We start from the raw sequence: 16,517 nt of genomic DNA, 5'->3' as shown, positions 1-16,517 counted from the left end.
GCCGGGCGGCGGGCTAGAGGACCGGGAGGGGCGGGGAGACCGTGGGGGGCCGTCTCGAGGGGGGGGCTGGAGGCGGAGATGTCGCCGCCGCCGCCGCCGCCGCCGCCGCTGTGGCTGCCGTTGCCGTAGCTGTCGCCGGCGCCACTGCCTCCTCCTCCGGCCGAGATGCGGAGCGGGCGAGCGAGCGAGCCAGCCAGCGAGCGAGCGAGCGAAAGCCGCTGCGAGAAGCCCGGCGCACACCACAGCTGGATCCCTCACTCCAACTTCAAGCCTCGGCCCCGCCTCTCCCCAGCCAACCCCGCAGCCAATCGCCGTGAGTCACCGGTCCGGAGCCGCCCTTCGATTGGTCGGCTGCCGTGCCAGTGCGGGAGGGGGTGCCGGGGAAGAGAACCACAGCTGGATTCCTCTTCCCACCCCAAAATCCGGACCGCCTTTCTACCCTCCTCTTGCCCCTGGGTTCGCTCCCAAAGGCTGGGGCCAATCACACGGCTGCCCAGACCGAACCCACTTTTCTATTGGCCTCTGGGGTCTTTGGGATTCCCCTGGAGGGAGCCTCGAGAAATGGAGAGTGTTTGGCCTCCAGTCTTGGGGTGGTCCTACGGGTCTTTGACCTCTTTTATCCAGGGTGACGCCCCCACCCCCCGAATTGGACATCAGCCAAAAGGCAGAACTTAGCTCTAAGCAGGGCTAGAAAAGAAGGGACATTGGAGTCTCAGGAGTTAGGAGCGTTACTGGGGTCTCCCCCAGCGAAAACCGACTCCCCAGGAACCTGGGAGCCAGGCTGGGGAAACGGAGGAAGAGCGGAATGTCTGGTGTTTCAGGGGCTGTTTAGGGAAAATGGGCGGAGACGGAAAGGTGAAGGTGGGCGTGGTCTGGGAGTGTTCTCCACCAGCCAGACCCCAGGTCTGGTCCAGACCCCAGGTCCACTTCTAAGATAACGGACCGACCCCTGGCCTTCTCACTGATGCTCTGAGCATCCTCTCCGGCTTATAGAGATCTTTGAAGGATGGAGACTCCTCTCAGGAGGGAAAGCGTAGCCTCCAGGAGGGCCACCGGATGGGAGAGCCTGCATCACCTGCAGCCCCGAAGTGGGGACACTCACCGAAGGCCACTGTGGGCCTTGAGTGTTGTGAGAGGGAATGACACCTAGCGCTAAGCTTTACCAGTTTCATCCTGCAAAGCTCCACTCCGTGCCTCAGTTTCTCCCCTCGACTCTCAATACGGCTTAAGGGAAGTATCTATCCTGCTTCGGGGAGCTGCTCTCCTCCACCAAGGTACTGGGAGTGGTGTTTGCGCTTGTGTTTTTCTCTGGCGAGCACACGCAAACGGAGACCCCGGCTTTTGCCCCGCCTCCTATCCCTGTGTTCGAGGGGCTCGCTCAGACCGTTCTGGCTCCCTCCCACCGCCGGTGCCTCCAAAAGCCTGTGAGTGCCGGAGAACCGAGCGCCGCCGGAGTTGTTAACGTGACGGGGGGGAGGGAAAGGGGAGAGGCGTTGATGCTACACGCAGGGGAAACGTCTCCACAATCTGCGTAGGGTGTATACGGTGGAACGACAGGATCTGTAGTCCTGGTAGACTCGGGAACGCACGAGGCACTGCGGAAACGCTGAGGAATGGACCGGATCGCCTCCTGCTGCCCCTGATTCCCACCCACACATCCTCCAGAGGCCTCCTGGCACCACGACATAGGTCTGGGGCCATCTCGGCTCCCATTCCAGCCAGTTGCCAAGATGGGGTGAAGAGGGCAGAGCCGCCGCTGCGCTGTCACCTTCCTGGTTGCCCTTTCGACAAAAATCCCAGCTCTGAGTTGTGCAAATGAGGCCAGGCCTATTTGCATTTCATGCTAATGAGCAGATCCCCTAAGTGCCTGTTTTCTCCTGGAGGGAGTCTCTGCTCTCATTCTGAGCGTGAGGTACCAATCTTGAACTCGGGGCCCTCTTCTGGGAGGGGGGAGCTATTTATGGCTTGCCCTTAGAATCTGACATCTTCCCGCCCTCCCGCGGGTCCTCAGTCTAGCAGGTGGGCTTCCCATTCTGACCACCCTAGGCTTAAAACCCTAGACTTGGCAGCCAGACCCTCGTTACCCAGCCTCTGAAGCAGGAAACGGGTGTACGAGGCCAGAGGCTTTGCCGAGCCCCTCAGTTCTCCAGTGGTCAGAGGCTCCACATCTTCACCACCCGCCCGCCCTGTTAGGGAACATAGCAAGAAAACAGACACACAGGTGGGCACCTGCTGGAGAAACTGAGACCTACTTCCCTGGGTTGGCAGCCTGGGGCAGATCTGCCATCTAGGACAGCCTAGGGCTCAGGGGACCTTATCTGCTACCTGCGTCAGGGAAGGGAGGAGAAGGCAAGGGAAGCTAGGAAGCCTTCATTCCAGAGCTCCAAGTCTCGGCTCTAGCACCCATCCCTTCTTTCCGGAAGTCCTTAGCACAGTGGCCTTTGGGTACTGAAGTGCTGAAAACAGTACTGAACCAGTGAAAGATGGAAACCTCACAGCATGAAGCCTGCTCCTGGGAGTTCAGACTTCTCTCTGCTCCTGGGCTGTGCGCTTAGCGAAGTGGGGTTTTCTTGGTTTTGTTTTTGTTTTTTATGATCTCAGACAAGAAAGTAGAAGAGGAGGAACAAAACACTCCTTCAGTTTCCCTATATGGTCCAAACACTTCTGAGTTTTAAGTTTACTATAGTATTTCATACGCGCCTTGCTTAGCAAGCCCCTGTAACCTTCTGGCCTTTGCCTCTTCCCTCGTGCCTACTGGCTCCCTTCAGAACAAGATAACTCTGGGTTACTCGGGGATGCTGCAATCAGCCCATTTGATCTCCCCCACGCCTCTGGGAGCTTAGTGGAACCGCCATTCCTCAGTTAAAGAATCGGGCACTCAGGGAAATGAAATGACGACTCCCAAAGCATGAGGCCCTGTGTGTTGACACGCTAGGTCACAGCTGCCCCCAATACAGTCCTGCTCACAGGAGAGGGGGCATGGAGGAGGAATGTAAATGGCACTTGCCAAGAGGAAGAGATGTGGGACTTTTAAATCAGCTCTACATCCAGTATGGGTGATGTTCAGCTTGTACGCTAGAAAGCCTGGCCTTCTTGGGAGAAGTAATTCCTTCCTCTGAATCTATTTACAAGATGCCATTGCCCTGTGTCTGCCTGATAGCAGAAGGGAAATGAGATGCAAAAGGCAGGCAGGGTGGAGGGAAAACACCAAACGCGCTCTTCTTCATAGCCATGCTTCCACCTCCCGGTAGGAAGCCGCTTTCAGCGATTTTTGTTGTCATTCTGGAGACCCCAGGGAGAATCTGGTGTGCTCAGAGGTGTCAGGCTAGACTCTACCAACTCTGGCCCTCCAACAGCTATCCCTAGATGGCTAAGGCTTCAAAGTCTCATTCATGAGGGTCAATGGGACCACAGTGGCAAGAGGGCTTTGTGAACTGCCCAGACTGTTCCAAATCCGGGGCCGGGTTGCCAAAAAGGCCACCTGTGTCTCACCATGTTGCACTCTCCCTTCCTGCTGCCCTCCAGCCAGGCTCCACGTGTCCAGTCTTTGACTTTCTGGCAAGCTGAGTGGGCTCCAGCAAGAAAGGGGCCAGCTGACCTCATTGGCCAGAGTGCTAATCCCCTCCAGATGGGTTGGTGGCTTGCACTAAGGGCCCGCTGCCCAGACTGAGACAACTGTGGTCCCAGGGACCATGGGTAGCTGTCTATGTGTGACCATGTCCTGTGTCTCTACGTTCCTCCCTGCTCCATTCCTTTCTGCTGCTGACATCCCCCTAGCAGGGCCCTCCCCCTTCCCAGCCAGTCCTCTTTGTCGGTCCTGCAGTTTCCTCCAGCTATCTATGCTGTTTGACTTGGAGGTGAGAACGGTGCTCAAGCTCAGTCGACCTCAGTTTCTACACAACCTCACAACCCTATTGCTCTATACCTGTCTATCCCTAGTATGTCTTCCGGCTGCCTTTTCCTGATGCTGATGACAGCTATGTGGGCTCTTCTGAGAAGATCCATTTGCCAAAGATGGGGTTTAAGAGCATCTCCTAACACTGAGAGGACAGGAGGAGGTCCCAGGAAGGTGCCAGCTTCCTCTGGAGCAGGGGTCAGATGGATTCGGGAAGGGCGGCCAGCAAAACAGTTGCTTCACATGCAAAGGAGACCTTTCCCAGACCATCCTTCAGGAGGAGGAGGAGCATGGCCTCCTATAGTGATGCTGGGATTGGATGCATACCTCCCCCCAAATGTCTTAGACCTGGTACCAATGCAGTTTCCACAGTATGCTGCATGGAAATGTCTTTCTGTTAGTATGAAAGTTTATACTTAGCCCCCTGTCCCTTCCCTAACTTTAAATGAAAAGGCAAGAAGGCAGAGGCAGAGCCCCTCCTAGCAGGGCCTTACCCTTCCTGAGCTAGTACACACCTCGCCCTTGCCCTATACTTGGTTTTGGTTCACTGCCTCTGTTTCATTCAAGCTTGCTAATCGTGGACAGAGGCAAGATCGGTTCAGTGACCCACGGAAGGTGGTGGGGCAACAAGAGAAGACAAAGGAGTCATCGGGGGACTCTCAGAGGAAAGGCTGGTCCCAGACTGCTGGGGTCCCAGGCTAGAGCTGAGAGCCCACCCTCACAGACAGACCAAGGCCCCGAGGTCACCACGGGACGCTGTTAGGTTTATTTCATGAGTAGGTGCCCATGGGGGAGCCTCAAGGATAGATGTGATCACTTGGTGGTAGAATTCCCAGGGGTAGCTGTAGGTTCAGCAGAGCCTTGAAAGACCTGAGTCTCTAGTCAGCTGGAAAATTTCGTCTTCTGGCCCAGCTGAAAGGTGTCTGGGCAGTCATTAGTGTAGCAGCTTTCGTAGTTCACAGGGCTCCGTGATAGGCATGGAGCAGGCTTGGTTCTCAAATATGTAAGCTGTGGCCCGGTCCTCTACTCGTCGGAGGGTGCTCAAGAAGGGGAGCTGCCGGGACAGGAAGCTCGATGGGTCTCCATCAGCCAGAATCAGCACCTGGGGTAGCGGCAGAACAGAAAGTGTCACCTGGGCACTGCTCACTGCAGAACCCGGTGGCTGACGACTTCTCCCCCAAACCTCTAAAAGGAAGTATGTCAGGAGCCGAGCGGGGAGATGCAACGAGGGAGGTAGACCGTGAAGCAAGTTTGCAGGGATGCGCACCTTGTTAGGGATGTAGATGGAGTGGACGCACTGCAGCAGGGCCTTGGTGTCCTTGGCCTGGGGGTCTCCACAGATCACAATCTGACCAGTACAGAAAAACCATCCAGTGTCAAGAAGAGAGAAGAAGCTAGGCCCCACACCTGCCAGGGCTGCCCCAGCCTTCCTCCACCCTCCCAGTATTCCTAAGAAGGGAGGGGACTCACCCCGGGCACCAGGAGGATTCGTTAGATTTAATGCTCAGCAAGCAGAAACAACACACACACACACACACACACACACACACACTCACACACACGAATGCACACGAGTGACAATGTCATACATTGTGGCAGACATACAAATAGAGGGCGGGGGTGTCCAGAAGACTTGCCACCCTGGATGACACACCACACACAGAGAGGCATAGAGTAGTTACATACACATACAGAGAAACACATACAAACATACACTCATACAGGCACACACAAGTATTCACAGGCAAACCTGAGGCGAACACTGACCCTCGCCAGCACACAAACCAGTAAACAGCATGTGTGTGTATGTGTGTGTGTATGTGTGTGTATACACAAAAGAGTTGACATAGCAGTAAAAAGCGCATAGGGACCGAAATAATCAGACTGATTATACAGAGTCTTACAGAGAAACCCTTCACCAGCCACCCGACCACCAGGAACCCATATTTAACCCCTTTCGTTTTGCTTTTATATTCACACACCCCAGTGACAAGCCTTCATAGGCTGTCTTCTCTGACATCACCCCACGCACATACACACGCAGACACCTCCACTCCACAGAATGAAGACCCCTGACCTCACAAGTACCTGCACACATGTAAAGTGAGCTTTGGGGACAGCCCTGAAACTCCACTCATGCCCCCCCTCCATACTCTGTTCCCTCACCAGCTTCCCTCCTGGTCTCAGTCCACATATGGACCACCTCCCTACCTGCTTAAGAGACTCCTGTTGAGCTGAGAGGGCACGGACCATCTCAGGCAATGCCACCGGGACGCGGCGCATGCGCTCGGAGAAGGCCGTCAGCAGGTGCACACACTTGTCCATCCAATCCTTGTGGCCAGTGAAGCCGTGTAACCGAAGCAGGTTGTGGGCAGACACCGAGTTGGCACTGGGCTCTGCACCGTCCTGGTCTACAAGAGATAGGAGGTACTTGAAGGGGGGAATGTGGGTTATGGGGTCCAGGGAGAAGATGAGAAAGTGCATGTGTTTCTGGTCTGGTTTTGTTTGTTTGTTTGTTTAAATAACAAACCTTTCTATCTTGCTGAGCTGTGGGTATCCAGGTTCCCGACCTCACTGCTGATGCCTTTGTCCAGATACTGACTGCTGGGGTCACAGGGCCATCACCCAACTCCCTCACCTCTTGGATTAATCTTTCTGCACATCCTGCTGGACTGCTACCCAGTCCTTCCCTGTCCCCCATCTCACGCGGCTACCCCTGGCTGCTTTCAGCGGTACCTCCAAGACTAAGCACCAGGGTCCTCTTAATGGGTCACCCCAATTTCCATGTTCCTATTTGTCGCTACCGTGGCTAGAGTGACCTCTTTCCACTCAAGGCAGAGCAGATCAGAACCCTCTTAACCTGCCTGCGCCCCTCACTTCCTTACCCCAGCAACAGCACTCCCTTCTCACACCACTCCTGGTCTCTTTGTCTTCCTATTCTCCCAGGGCTCTCTCAAACTGTCATCCTCTGCCTAAACTCCCTCCTAAGTGCCTCCATGTCCACACAAGCTCCTCTTGGTTGACACCTGTCACGGGTTTACCGTAATCTGTGTTCTGGTGGGGTTGCATTTTGCACTATCTCCACCACAGGATGCGAACTTCCTGCAGGCAGAGACCAAGTCATTCCTGTCTAACGAATGAATCTGTGGATTCCAGAGGCCGCTGCACGTTCAGAGGAAAGCTAGAATAACCCCTCCTCCATCAGTTCTGAGGAGCTACTGCTAATAGCTCCTCATCTGTATGGTAAGAAGCAGGCTCAGAAATATCAGGAGACCACTGAAGTCACATAGAATTACAGACAGGAAGCCAGGTTTTTAGTGCAAAAACTACACAAATGTCCTCCTCGGGAATGCCCTCTCCTGACTAGACCCAGGACCCAAGGCCAGCCCAGAGCCGCACTGACCATCCTTCAGACGTAGAGGCAGGCCTGACCCCAGCTCAGCCTCGCTGCAGAAGTAGCCGCCACCTCGGGAGTCCCAGAAGAGCTTGTCCTGTGTGTCCTGCAGACGCAGAGCCCACTCAAGCCAGGAGCTCTCCTGTGAGGCCTCGTACAGGTCCAGCAGGCCCCGAACCACGAAGGCATAGTCTTCCAGGAAGCCCCAGCAGGGTGGGTTGCTAGGGGTACAGGAGAGAAGGAAGTCTGAGGGCAGGCCCGGGAAGGCAGAGAGGAAACCTCTTGTGCTTTGTTTTCAGTTCCTTCTCAACATCCACCTCTCCCTGTGGCTACGAGTTAGCCCATTTCCCAAGAGTGGACGGGCCCAGGATTGTTGAGTGTGTGCAGCACGCACGTGGCAAGGTGAACGATCAGTCAGTCGATTGAAGGGGGAGAACAGGGCTGGTATCATGCAAGGAGATGGCCTTGGTTGTGCTTAGCACCCTCACCTGTGCTCCACCGTTCCCCCGGGACCAGCATAGCACGTCCGCTTCAGGCGGCCACTGGCCACATCAAACATGTGCCGCTTGAGGAATTTGGCACCGTTGGTGGCCTGAGTGACCAACTTATCCATGCCCAGGATAGCCCCCGTCACAGCAAAGCCAGACACCATCAGGCCTAGAGGAAACAAGAGACCAGAGGTGGTAAGAGGCCAACGACAGCTCCCCTGGGACACGCACCCTACCCCTGAGGCTCCAAAAGCCCAGGCAGATCACTTCCAACTCTCCACGCCTCCATCTGTTCATTTCTAAATCAAAATAAAGAGGCCTGTGAGGAAAGAATGGGTGAGACATAAAGGGCTTGGCAAATAGGAGCAGGGTTCACAGAGGGTCGCCCCACCGTTCCAGGCAGCCAACATCTTGTTATCCAGGTGGGCTTTTGGCCGACGTTTCCGGGCCTGGAAGAGCTTCTCCAGCCCCGCGCTGAGCAAAGTGCTCACAGCCTCCACATCCAGGCCAAAGCGGGCTGCAGTCAGCTCCAGTGAATACCGCACCGTCAGAACGTTCTGGCCTTGCAGCTCCGGCTTGGGGTCCTGAGGAAAACCAGGACCTTAGTAAGCTGGAGCCTATGGACTTTGGCGGGCCTTGGGGTCCTTCTCTTGTGTCCCTGGAAATTCTCACCTGAGAGGAGTTGATATTGCCTGCTTCGGTGAGTCCATAATGCTTCATCAGGAGCTGGCCCGAGGTCAGCGGCTCACTGGCGCCTACCACAGGCTCTGGAAGTAGCTGTTGGACCTCTTTGACCGTCCACAAATAGAAAGCACCCTCTTTGGGCTTCATGCCCCGCTCTGGGGGAGAATCTGCGTCCTCTGCACTGTAGAAGCCTCCAGACTGTGGGGACAGGAGAGTTGGCTGGTCACCTCTTGGAAGGCAAGCCATCCTTAAAACCTTCCTGCAGCCAGGTCTGCCTGCCTCAGTGAACACACACCCGATGGCTCAGACTCCGGGTCACATACTGCAGGATGCCTTTGGCAACATCGGAGTAGAATTCATCACCGGAGATCTGTGGAGGACGAAGACCGTAAATAGAGGTCACAGAGGGGTAGTTCAGGTTCATGGGGGATATTCTCCCAGGAAAGTGAGGGGTGGGGGAGTCCAGGTGTCTAGGGTGTGAGAAGGAACTGACCGTTGAAATTAAAGAGGAAGCCACAGTCATCTGGGAGGCCCTGGGACTGGGTTATGGTTGAGGTTAGGGGCGAAAGTCACCTGGAAGGCGTAGGCATAGACCACAGATAGCTGGGCCTGGTCGTACAGCATCTTCTCAAAGTGGGGGATGTACCACTGGCGGTCCGTGGAGTAGCGGTGAAAGCCCTGTGCCAGGAAGGGGGTAGAGCTAGACGGATCCCAGCCTTTCCTACCAGTCCCGCTGCCCCTCCAGGAAACCTGGCCGGCCCTCACCTGCCCAACATGATCCTGGATGCCCCCATTGGCCATCATTTTCAGGGTGTGCAAGGCCATATGCTGAGCCCGGGGGCCATCCTGGGTGAGCCGGTGACTGAGCCAATAGGAGAAAAGGAAGCTGAGGATCACTGTGGATGAGGAAAAAGAGAGTGAGAGAGCCAGGCAGTCTCCCGGCAGTCAGTCTCTGTTAGGCTAGAGGATAGGGACTTCTATTATACACTCAGAGGGCACAGGAAATTGCCCAAGTCAGAGGTCAAAATATCAGCGGCCCATAGGGGACCAGAAAGGTACAACCGGCCACACAAGGCAGGCCGGCGTGACTGGGTCACTTAACTAAGTCAGGTGGTCATTATATAGGTCAGGGTCAGAGGACACTGACCAGGGGTGGGAAACTTGGGGGCCTCAGCAAAACCGCCGTACTCCTCATCATAGCCCTCGTCCAGTTGCTGGAAGCAGCGGCTGTTCATGGTAGCGGCAGAGAGCGGCATCTGCCGATCACCCACGCTGATCTCAGACCGGGCCAGCAGGGCCGTGGTAACGCGCTGGCTGTTTTCCAGAAGGGTGTTCTTGTTCTGTTTCCACTACAAGGGGCAAGCACACTCCTGCAGGTCAGTGGGAGCTGGGGCCGGAGGTGGGGGACGGGGGGGGGGGAGGGAAGTCCCTGAGATTCCCTCAGCCCGGACTCCCGAGTCCTCCCCTCCCCCACCCCCTAGCCACCCACCCACCTGCTCACGGATTCTCATCAACACTGTTCGGAAGCCAACTCGAGTCAGACCATCCTCTGGTGGGAAGTAAGTGCCCCCGACGAACGGCTGGAGGTTGGGGGTCAGCCACACGTTCATGGGCCAACCCCCTCCGCTGCTGGTGGCCTGAAAGAGGGAGGGGCCCGGGTCAGGGGAGCTGCCGTGCCCTGGCATCGTCAGGACTGCCGCAGGAGACGGCTCACCTGTACAAAGGTCATGTATACTTTATCCACATCTGGCCTCTCCTCTCGGTCCACCTTCACACTGACAAAATCCTCATTGAGCAGACGCCCTATCTCTTCGTTCTGGAAGGACTCCTCCTCCATCATATGACACCAGTGACAGGTGGAATACCCCACTAGGATGGGAGAGGTGAAAGAGGGCAGAAAGAGGTCCCTGGGACCCGGAGGCCCCTCCCCCAGCCCTCTGTCTGTCACTGAACCCCACTCTGGGAAAGGTGGTTTGGGATACCTGAGAGAAAAATTGGCTTGTTTTCTTTCTTGGCCTTGTCGAAGGCTTCCTGTCCCCAGGGGTACCTAGACCCCAATAAGAAGAGACGTCACTCGGTAGCCTAGGGAGTTCTCTGAGGAACTGAGGGAGGCCAGCGGCTTCGAGGGCAGCCCTGGTACGGTACTCACCAATCCACCGGGTTGTGGGCATGTTGCAAGAGGTAGGGTGACTTCTCATTGATCAGGCGGTTGGGGGGCTTCTGAGGTGCAGGCGGAGCACAGGTGTTCCGGTTGGCCTTTCCTCCCGTGGGCATGGGTGCTGAATTACTGACGGCAGCACTCCGGTCCTTGTCCCGAGAGGAGCTACCCCTGCTGTGTGGAGACAAGGGTCGCACAAATGGGGACCGCTCCTCCCCGGCCCGCCCCAGCCGTCTCCAAGCCCGCCCAGCTCAAGGACTCCCACTCCCAGCTCAGCTCACCTTTCTGAACCACGGGGGAGACCGTGGCCTTTGTGCTCCCCCTTATGTTTTGGGGGTGGTGAGGTATGGTGACTCATTGGGGGCTCCCTGCCAGGTAGTCTCCCCCCAGCTTCTCAGACCTGGCGGTAGGAAGAGTATCTTGTGAGGTCAGGGTGGGTCACAATGAGTAGAATAGTCCGTTCAGCTCCATTCTATCGCCCCGGGTAGGGCCCCTCCCTGGGCTGGTTGCACTGCAGGCATGGGGGTGTGTGACCAGTGTGGCCAGGCATGGGAGTGGCTTACAGCCAGTGTCTAGACAGTTTAAGAGGAGCTGGGTCTGGGACCGGGCCAGGTGAGGGACCACCAGAAGGAGGAGGCAGGGACTACTTAGCCAAGAGCCCAATACAGAGGGTATAAAGAACTCTGTAGGACCAGGTCTTGGGCCACACACAGAGAGAACAGAGCATCAGATAGGCCTGTCTCAGGGACTTCAGCCTGAGAGAGTGGTCCTCGGAACACAGCTAAATAATAATAGGTCAGCTCAGTAACACAAACCTGTGACAGGATGCAGGGTGCTTCAGGAGAAGGGTCTATGAACAGCACAGCGTTCTAGAAAGGCTCCCTGGGGATGGTATGAAGGTAGTCCAAGAGCTAGCTTGAGCTAGCCCCGCAGCTGATAAGATGGGAGGGGAAGAAAGGGAGCCTTCCTGCTGGAACCAAGGAGCTGCCAGTGGTTTTGGGGAGAGTCAGACACGCAGGGGGATCCAAACAGACATCGTAGACTGGTGCCTGAGAGACAGATGGAGGGCCCCACCGGCGCAAGGCCTATTGAAGTGATTTGCTTGTAACTGTGGCTAGCGATGAGGCCCAGCCCCTCGCAAGGCCACCCGAGGCTGGAGCCCAGTCAGGCTCACCTTCCCAGTATGGCTGCTCCGGTCCTGCAAGAGGCGGACCCAGAGCCCGGTTGTTGCCAAATCACGGGCCCTGTGGCTGGTCTCCGAGCGCCTCCCGGCGGTAGAGCTTAGAAATACAGACCTGCGGTGCTTAAAAAAAAAAAATCCAACCGCACCTAAAATGGGAGTGATATGAACTGGGTTCGATGTCAAGTGCTGGCGGGGAAAAATGGCTCTCGCCCTTCAGGGGGCATGAGATCTCAGAATATCCGATCATTTTGCCTAGCTCTTGCCCCCTTTACAAGTGAGAAATGAGGCACAAGCCGATGGATTTGCTCGGCTAGCAAAATTTGCCTGATTCAGACTGTCCATCCCCAGTTCCTGCTCAGAGCCCACCCACTCCAGGAAGCCTTCCCAATGCCAAGTGTCCACGGCTGTCTACTAAGCCAGGCATTGGACACCAGTGTGCCTCCTCCCTACCTTTTATTCATAGACCGTAGCTAGTGAATATTCAGCCACACACTGTGACTAGTACCGGTGAGTGGGTATAATTTAGCAAGACACTTGATCCAGTAGACGGGTCAAGGAAGAAAGTTCTGCTAGCAAACCCTACAAGTGCAGTAGCTGTAAAGAATGACAGAGATGGGGCTGGAGAGATGGATCAGCTATTGAGAGCGCTGGCTACTCTTCCAGAGGTCCTGAGTTCAATTCCCAGCAACCACATGGTGGCTCATAACCATCCATAACGAGATCTGATGCCCTCTTCTGGCATGGAGGTATACACGCAGATAGAGCACTCATACATTTAAAAAAAAAATACTCAGGAAGTGAGTCAAGTATCAGAGGGCCAAAAAGAGTGTGCAAAGGTCCTGTGGCTTGTGGGGGAGCTGGGACTGAAGAACAGTAGAGGCTAGCATGGCTGGAGGGCAGAGACTAAAAAGAGAGATAATGGATGGAGATAGGAGTGGGCTTAGGTTTCCATTGCTGTGACAGAACATCATGACCAAAAGCAACTTGGGGAGGAAAGCGTTTATTTCGTCTTATACTTCTGTATCACAACCCGTCTTCAAAGGCAGGAAGCTGGAGGCAGGACCCGAATCAGGAGCCACAGGAGAATGCTGCTTACCCGGCTTGCTCTCCGTGACTTGCTCAGCCTGCATTCTTAGAGCACCCAGGGGTGAGCTGGGCCCTCAGACATCAAACATCAATCAAAAAGGGCACCAGGGGCTTGTCCACAAGTCAACATTGCTGGGGGCACATTTTCTCAGTTGAGGTCCCTGCTTCCAAAAATCACTCTAGCTTGTGTCAAGTTGCCATGAAACTAGCCAGCACGGGAGGTTAGGGAGAGTGGGCAGGACTACGTCTGGAGCAGAGGGTGTCCTCTGAGAAGGGGGCATTGCTGGGGGACAGAATCCAGGGCCTTGTACATGCTACACACACGTTCTAGTAAGGAGCCTCATCTTCAGCAGACAAAAGGGGATTCTGGTGATACAAGAAGAAAACCTCTGAAAGGCTTTATATAAATAAATATTTATGGCTTTTTTTTTTTCTGAGACAGGGTTTCTCTGTGTAGCCCTGGGTATCACGCAGCTGTGGACCAGGCTGACCTTGAACCCACAGAGCCACCTGCCTCTGCCTCCGGAGCGAGTGCTGAAGCAGAGGTGTGCACCACCACCACCCAGCCCTTGTTTATGAGAGCTTTAATCAGGAGAGAAGCCCCTTAGGTCTGCATTTTGCAAAGCTCCACCAGTTCTCTCTAATAGGAAGCACACTGGAAAGGGAAAAGCATGGAAGCAGGGGTAAAGCAGTCATGGGGGGAGAGACAGGCCACCTGCTGGAATGTGGGGTTAAAGCTGCAGAAGAAGGAGGAGACTTTGACAAGAGGGGGTGTCTGCGTCCACATAAAGCCTCTCTCCGGAGAGTACAGGCTGTAGGAGGTCAAAAGGTCATTCTTGGAACTATCGGTCTGACTACCTTTCGAGATGCAGATGTAAAATGGAGGTGGCAAGGCTTGATGAACAGAAGGGAGGCTGTTAGGAGAGGGGAAAAGATTTTCTATGTAGGGAACTATGGGGCAATGGCATATTGGAAGCAGAAAGCTCAGGCCCAGACACCTTAAATCTTGGTGTCTGGGGACTGACAAGCAGGTCCCATGCATAAATTCAGAGAGGGTAGCATTATAGTAGCAGAGCCACAGAGAACTTATGAGCAGCTATGCGTGGGAACATACACCTCAGAGCTTAGGAAGCTAAGGGAGACGATGAGGCTGGAAGCTGAGACTAAAGAAGCATAAGTTCAAGGCCAACCTGAGCTGCAAAGAAAGACCTTGTCTTAAGGGGGGGGCAGTGAAGAGGGATGGCTCAGACCATAAAAGTGCCTGCTTCATGAATGTGAGGACCTGAGTCCCATCCCCACAACCAACCTAGAAAAAATAAAAACAATGGCATAATCTCAGCAATGGCATAATCTCACCTAAGCTGAGGTGGGAGATAGAGCTAGACAGATGCCTGGAGTTCACTGGCCTTCTAGCCTGGTCTAATTAGCAAAGTTCCTGGCCATTAAGACACCCTGTCTTAGGCTAGAGAGATGGCGTGACAGTTGAGAATGCTGACTGTCCTTCCAGAGGACCCAGGTTCAGTTCCTTGCACCTACATGGTGGCTCACAACTGTCTGTAACTCATGCATGTGGTTCACAGACTTGTGCAGGCAAAACACCAATACACATAAAATAGATGTATAAAAGACCAAAAAGGAAGAAACCCTGTCTCAAAATGTGGGAGGTATCTGAGGAATGGCATCTGATATTGTCCTCTGACCTCCACTCACATACATGTACACACAGACACACACACCACAGAACAGAATAAAGTGCCTACAGAGAAGACAAATGTCCTCCGCCTTTAGTAAGCTGGACCCTTAACTGTTGAGTGTTGTCCTAATGATAACATCAGGCTGAGAGCAGGCAGCCCACCAACTAGAAAAGGGAAAGAGGAAAACAACGGGTTTGATTTCAAGAGGGATGAAGCCAAGGAGGCCACATAGTGGTGGGCAGGATCTGGATGGAAGAAATAGATTTGAAGGGTCTAGAGAGATGGGGTTCCTGACACTGAGTCTGAGTCTGAGGGCAACAGGCTTTGGGGTTGGGTGTGCCCTGTAAGATATGCCCCAGTGCCAGGAGAGCAGTAACCAAGAGCCCTGTCATGAGTGCCAAGGATTGGGCATGATGGCAGCAGCATGGATGAGGATGGATGAAAGGTCTGGGATCAGGGAGGTAATAAGGAACTGGGTGAGAGCTGAGCCATGAGGAAAGCATGCTGGGAATGGGGAGTGGTTACCCCAGACAGGGCAGAGCAGAGTTCCAGCCTTGGGGAGGAAGGTAAGCCTCATAGCTTCAGGAAGCAAGGCCACCAACCTGTTCTTCAGGGCTCAGGGGAGGAGGGGCAGAGGTACCGGGGCAGCAAAACCCTAGGGCCAAAGAGCATTGGCCCTTCTGAGTTTGGGTGGGGCAGAAGGCAGAGAGGGATGAATGGTCACTGGCCTGGGAGCATCCGCATAGCAACCCCACAAGGAAGGAACTCTTGCACGTAAGGAAACAGAGGCATGGACACAGAGAGGTGAAGTCATTTACTCAGGAGGGATCAACCACTCATTACCAAGCAATTATCATGAAGTTCAGCTCTGGAGCAGAGTTTGGCAGGCCCAGCTGATGTCTAAGCAGCTGCCCCGCCTTTCCTACCTAGCCTTCCAGCGGCTCTCCCTTCTGACCAGAACGGCTCCTGCTCACATACCCAGGAAGGACAGCGATACTGTGCCACCTCCCCCAACTATGGTGCTTCCGGCTGGGGAAGTCCACATGCACTCTGTGACCAACCCCCACCCCCACCCCAGAACGAGTACAGCCAGCACCAGGCTGCCCGAAGGCCAGACCCCGGGTCCTGAGCACACATGGGTAACCATGGTAACCCCTAGGGCAGAGGGCCAAGTGGCTGCTTATGCCTGTTTTCCTGCAACAGCTCTTGAGGGGGCCAGACCTCTGAGGGTGAAGGGGCAAGGGCAGAACTGGATTTAAGATGAGGAGGCCAGACACGAGAGAACTGGGCTCCTGTGGCTGGCTGGCTGCCTGGCTACGCTGCAGCTATATCCAGTGCTGCTGTGGGCTTGTCTCCCTTGCTGCCCTCCTAGCTCCTGGAAGATGTGGGTTCAGACATCCTGCGTTCCTCCCGGGCGAGGGCAGCATCTTTGCCAAGACAGTCAGTCAATGTTTGCTGAATTAAACCTGAGCCGCCCCAGGGAGCCAGACTGTCTGACTCTGAATCCCAGGCCAATGTTACCTCTAGCTTTGTGACTTTGAACATGTCACAGTACCTCTCGGAGGCTCTGCTGGCTATCAAACGGGAGTAGTAGGCAAGGCCTGTGCCACCTCACTTGGGAGGGTTAGGCCTTTAGTTTATTGTTCTCCTGCCTTTGTCTTTAAAAAGAAAACGTTGAGCCCCAGGCTGGTCTTGAACTCAGGATCCTCTTGCCTCTGCCTCTTAAGTGCTGAGATTGCAGGTATGTGTCACCATATCCATCAACTGTTTTGAAATTCTTAACCCACTTTTGGACAGGCAACACTGCATGTTCAGCTTGGGTAGGGCCCCATGCACTCTGAAATCCTGAAGACCAGCAACTGCCGAGGCTCCCTGAAATATAATTAAATGAAATTCTCTGCCTAAGGTGTACCGCGCACGCATCAAAGAATGAAC

General features: G+C 54.8%; 1 protein-coding gene across 1 annotated transcript; it reads right to left on the bottom strand.

Annotated features, from left to right (window-relative positions):
- Nucleotides 1-4,638: 4,638 nt before the first annotated feature.
- Spata20 (spermatogenesis associated 20) lies at nt 4,639-11,772 on the bottom strand. Its single transcript, XM_060386911.1, has 17 exons — nt 11,435-11,772; nt 10,901-11,019; nt 10,611-10,793; nt 10,444-10,508; nt 10,176-10,330; nt 9,955-10,098; nt 9,609-9,810; nt 9,227-9,357; nt 9,035-9,139; nt 8,757-8,831; nt 8,450-8,659; nt 8,169-8,361; nt 7,778-7,946; nt 7,299-7,510; nt 6,107-6,306; nt 5,163-5,243; nt 4,639-4,997 (listed from the first exon to the last, which is right to left on the bottom strand). The coding sequence occupies exons 2-17, from the start codon at nt 10,975-10,977 to the stop codon at nt 4,830-4,832; spliced, it is 2,370 nt and encodes a 789-aa protein (XP_060242894.1). The 5' UTR covers nt 10,978-11,019; nt 11,435-11,772; the 3' UTR covers nt 4,639-4,829.
- Between the last annotated feature and the right edge of the window lie 4,745 nt (nt 11,773-16,517).

The sequence above is a fragment of the Meriones unguiculatus genome, chromosome 7 (assembly GCF_030254825.1).
Source record: "Meriones unguiculatus strain TT.TT164.6M chromosome 7, Bangor_MerUng_6.1, whole genome shotgun sequence".
Classification (NCBI taxonomy): Eukaryota; Metazoa; Chordata; class Mammalia; order Rodentia; family Muridae; genus Meriones; species Meriones unguiculatus.
This window is presented reverse-complemented; position numbering and strand designations above follow the sequence as displayed.

Excerpts from the sequence above, each read along its gene's own strand:
- Spata20 (XM_060386911.1), bottom strand. The coding sequence starts at position 10,977 with ATGAGTCACCATACCTCACCACCCCCAAAACATAAGGGGGAGCACAAA. Across the intron at positions 10,794-10,900 it reads CTCCCCCGTGGTTCAGAAAG|CAGGGGTAGCTCCTCTCGGG; the intron begins GTGAGCTGAGCT and ends GTCTCCACACAG. Across the intron at positions 9,811-9,954 it reads TGATGAGAATCCGTGAGCAG|TGGAAACAGAACAAGAACAC; the intron begins GTGGGTGGGTGG and ends TGCCCCTTGTAG.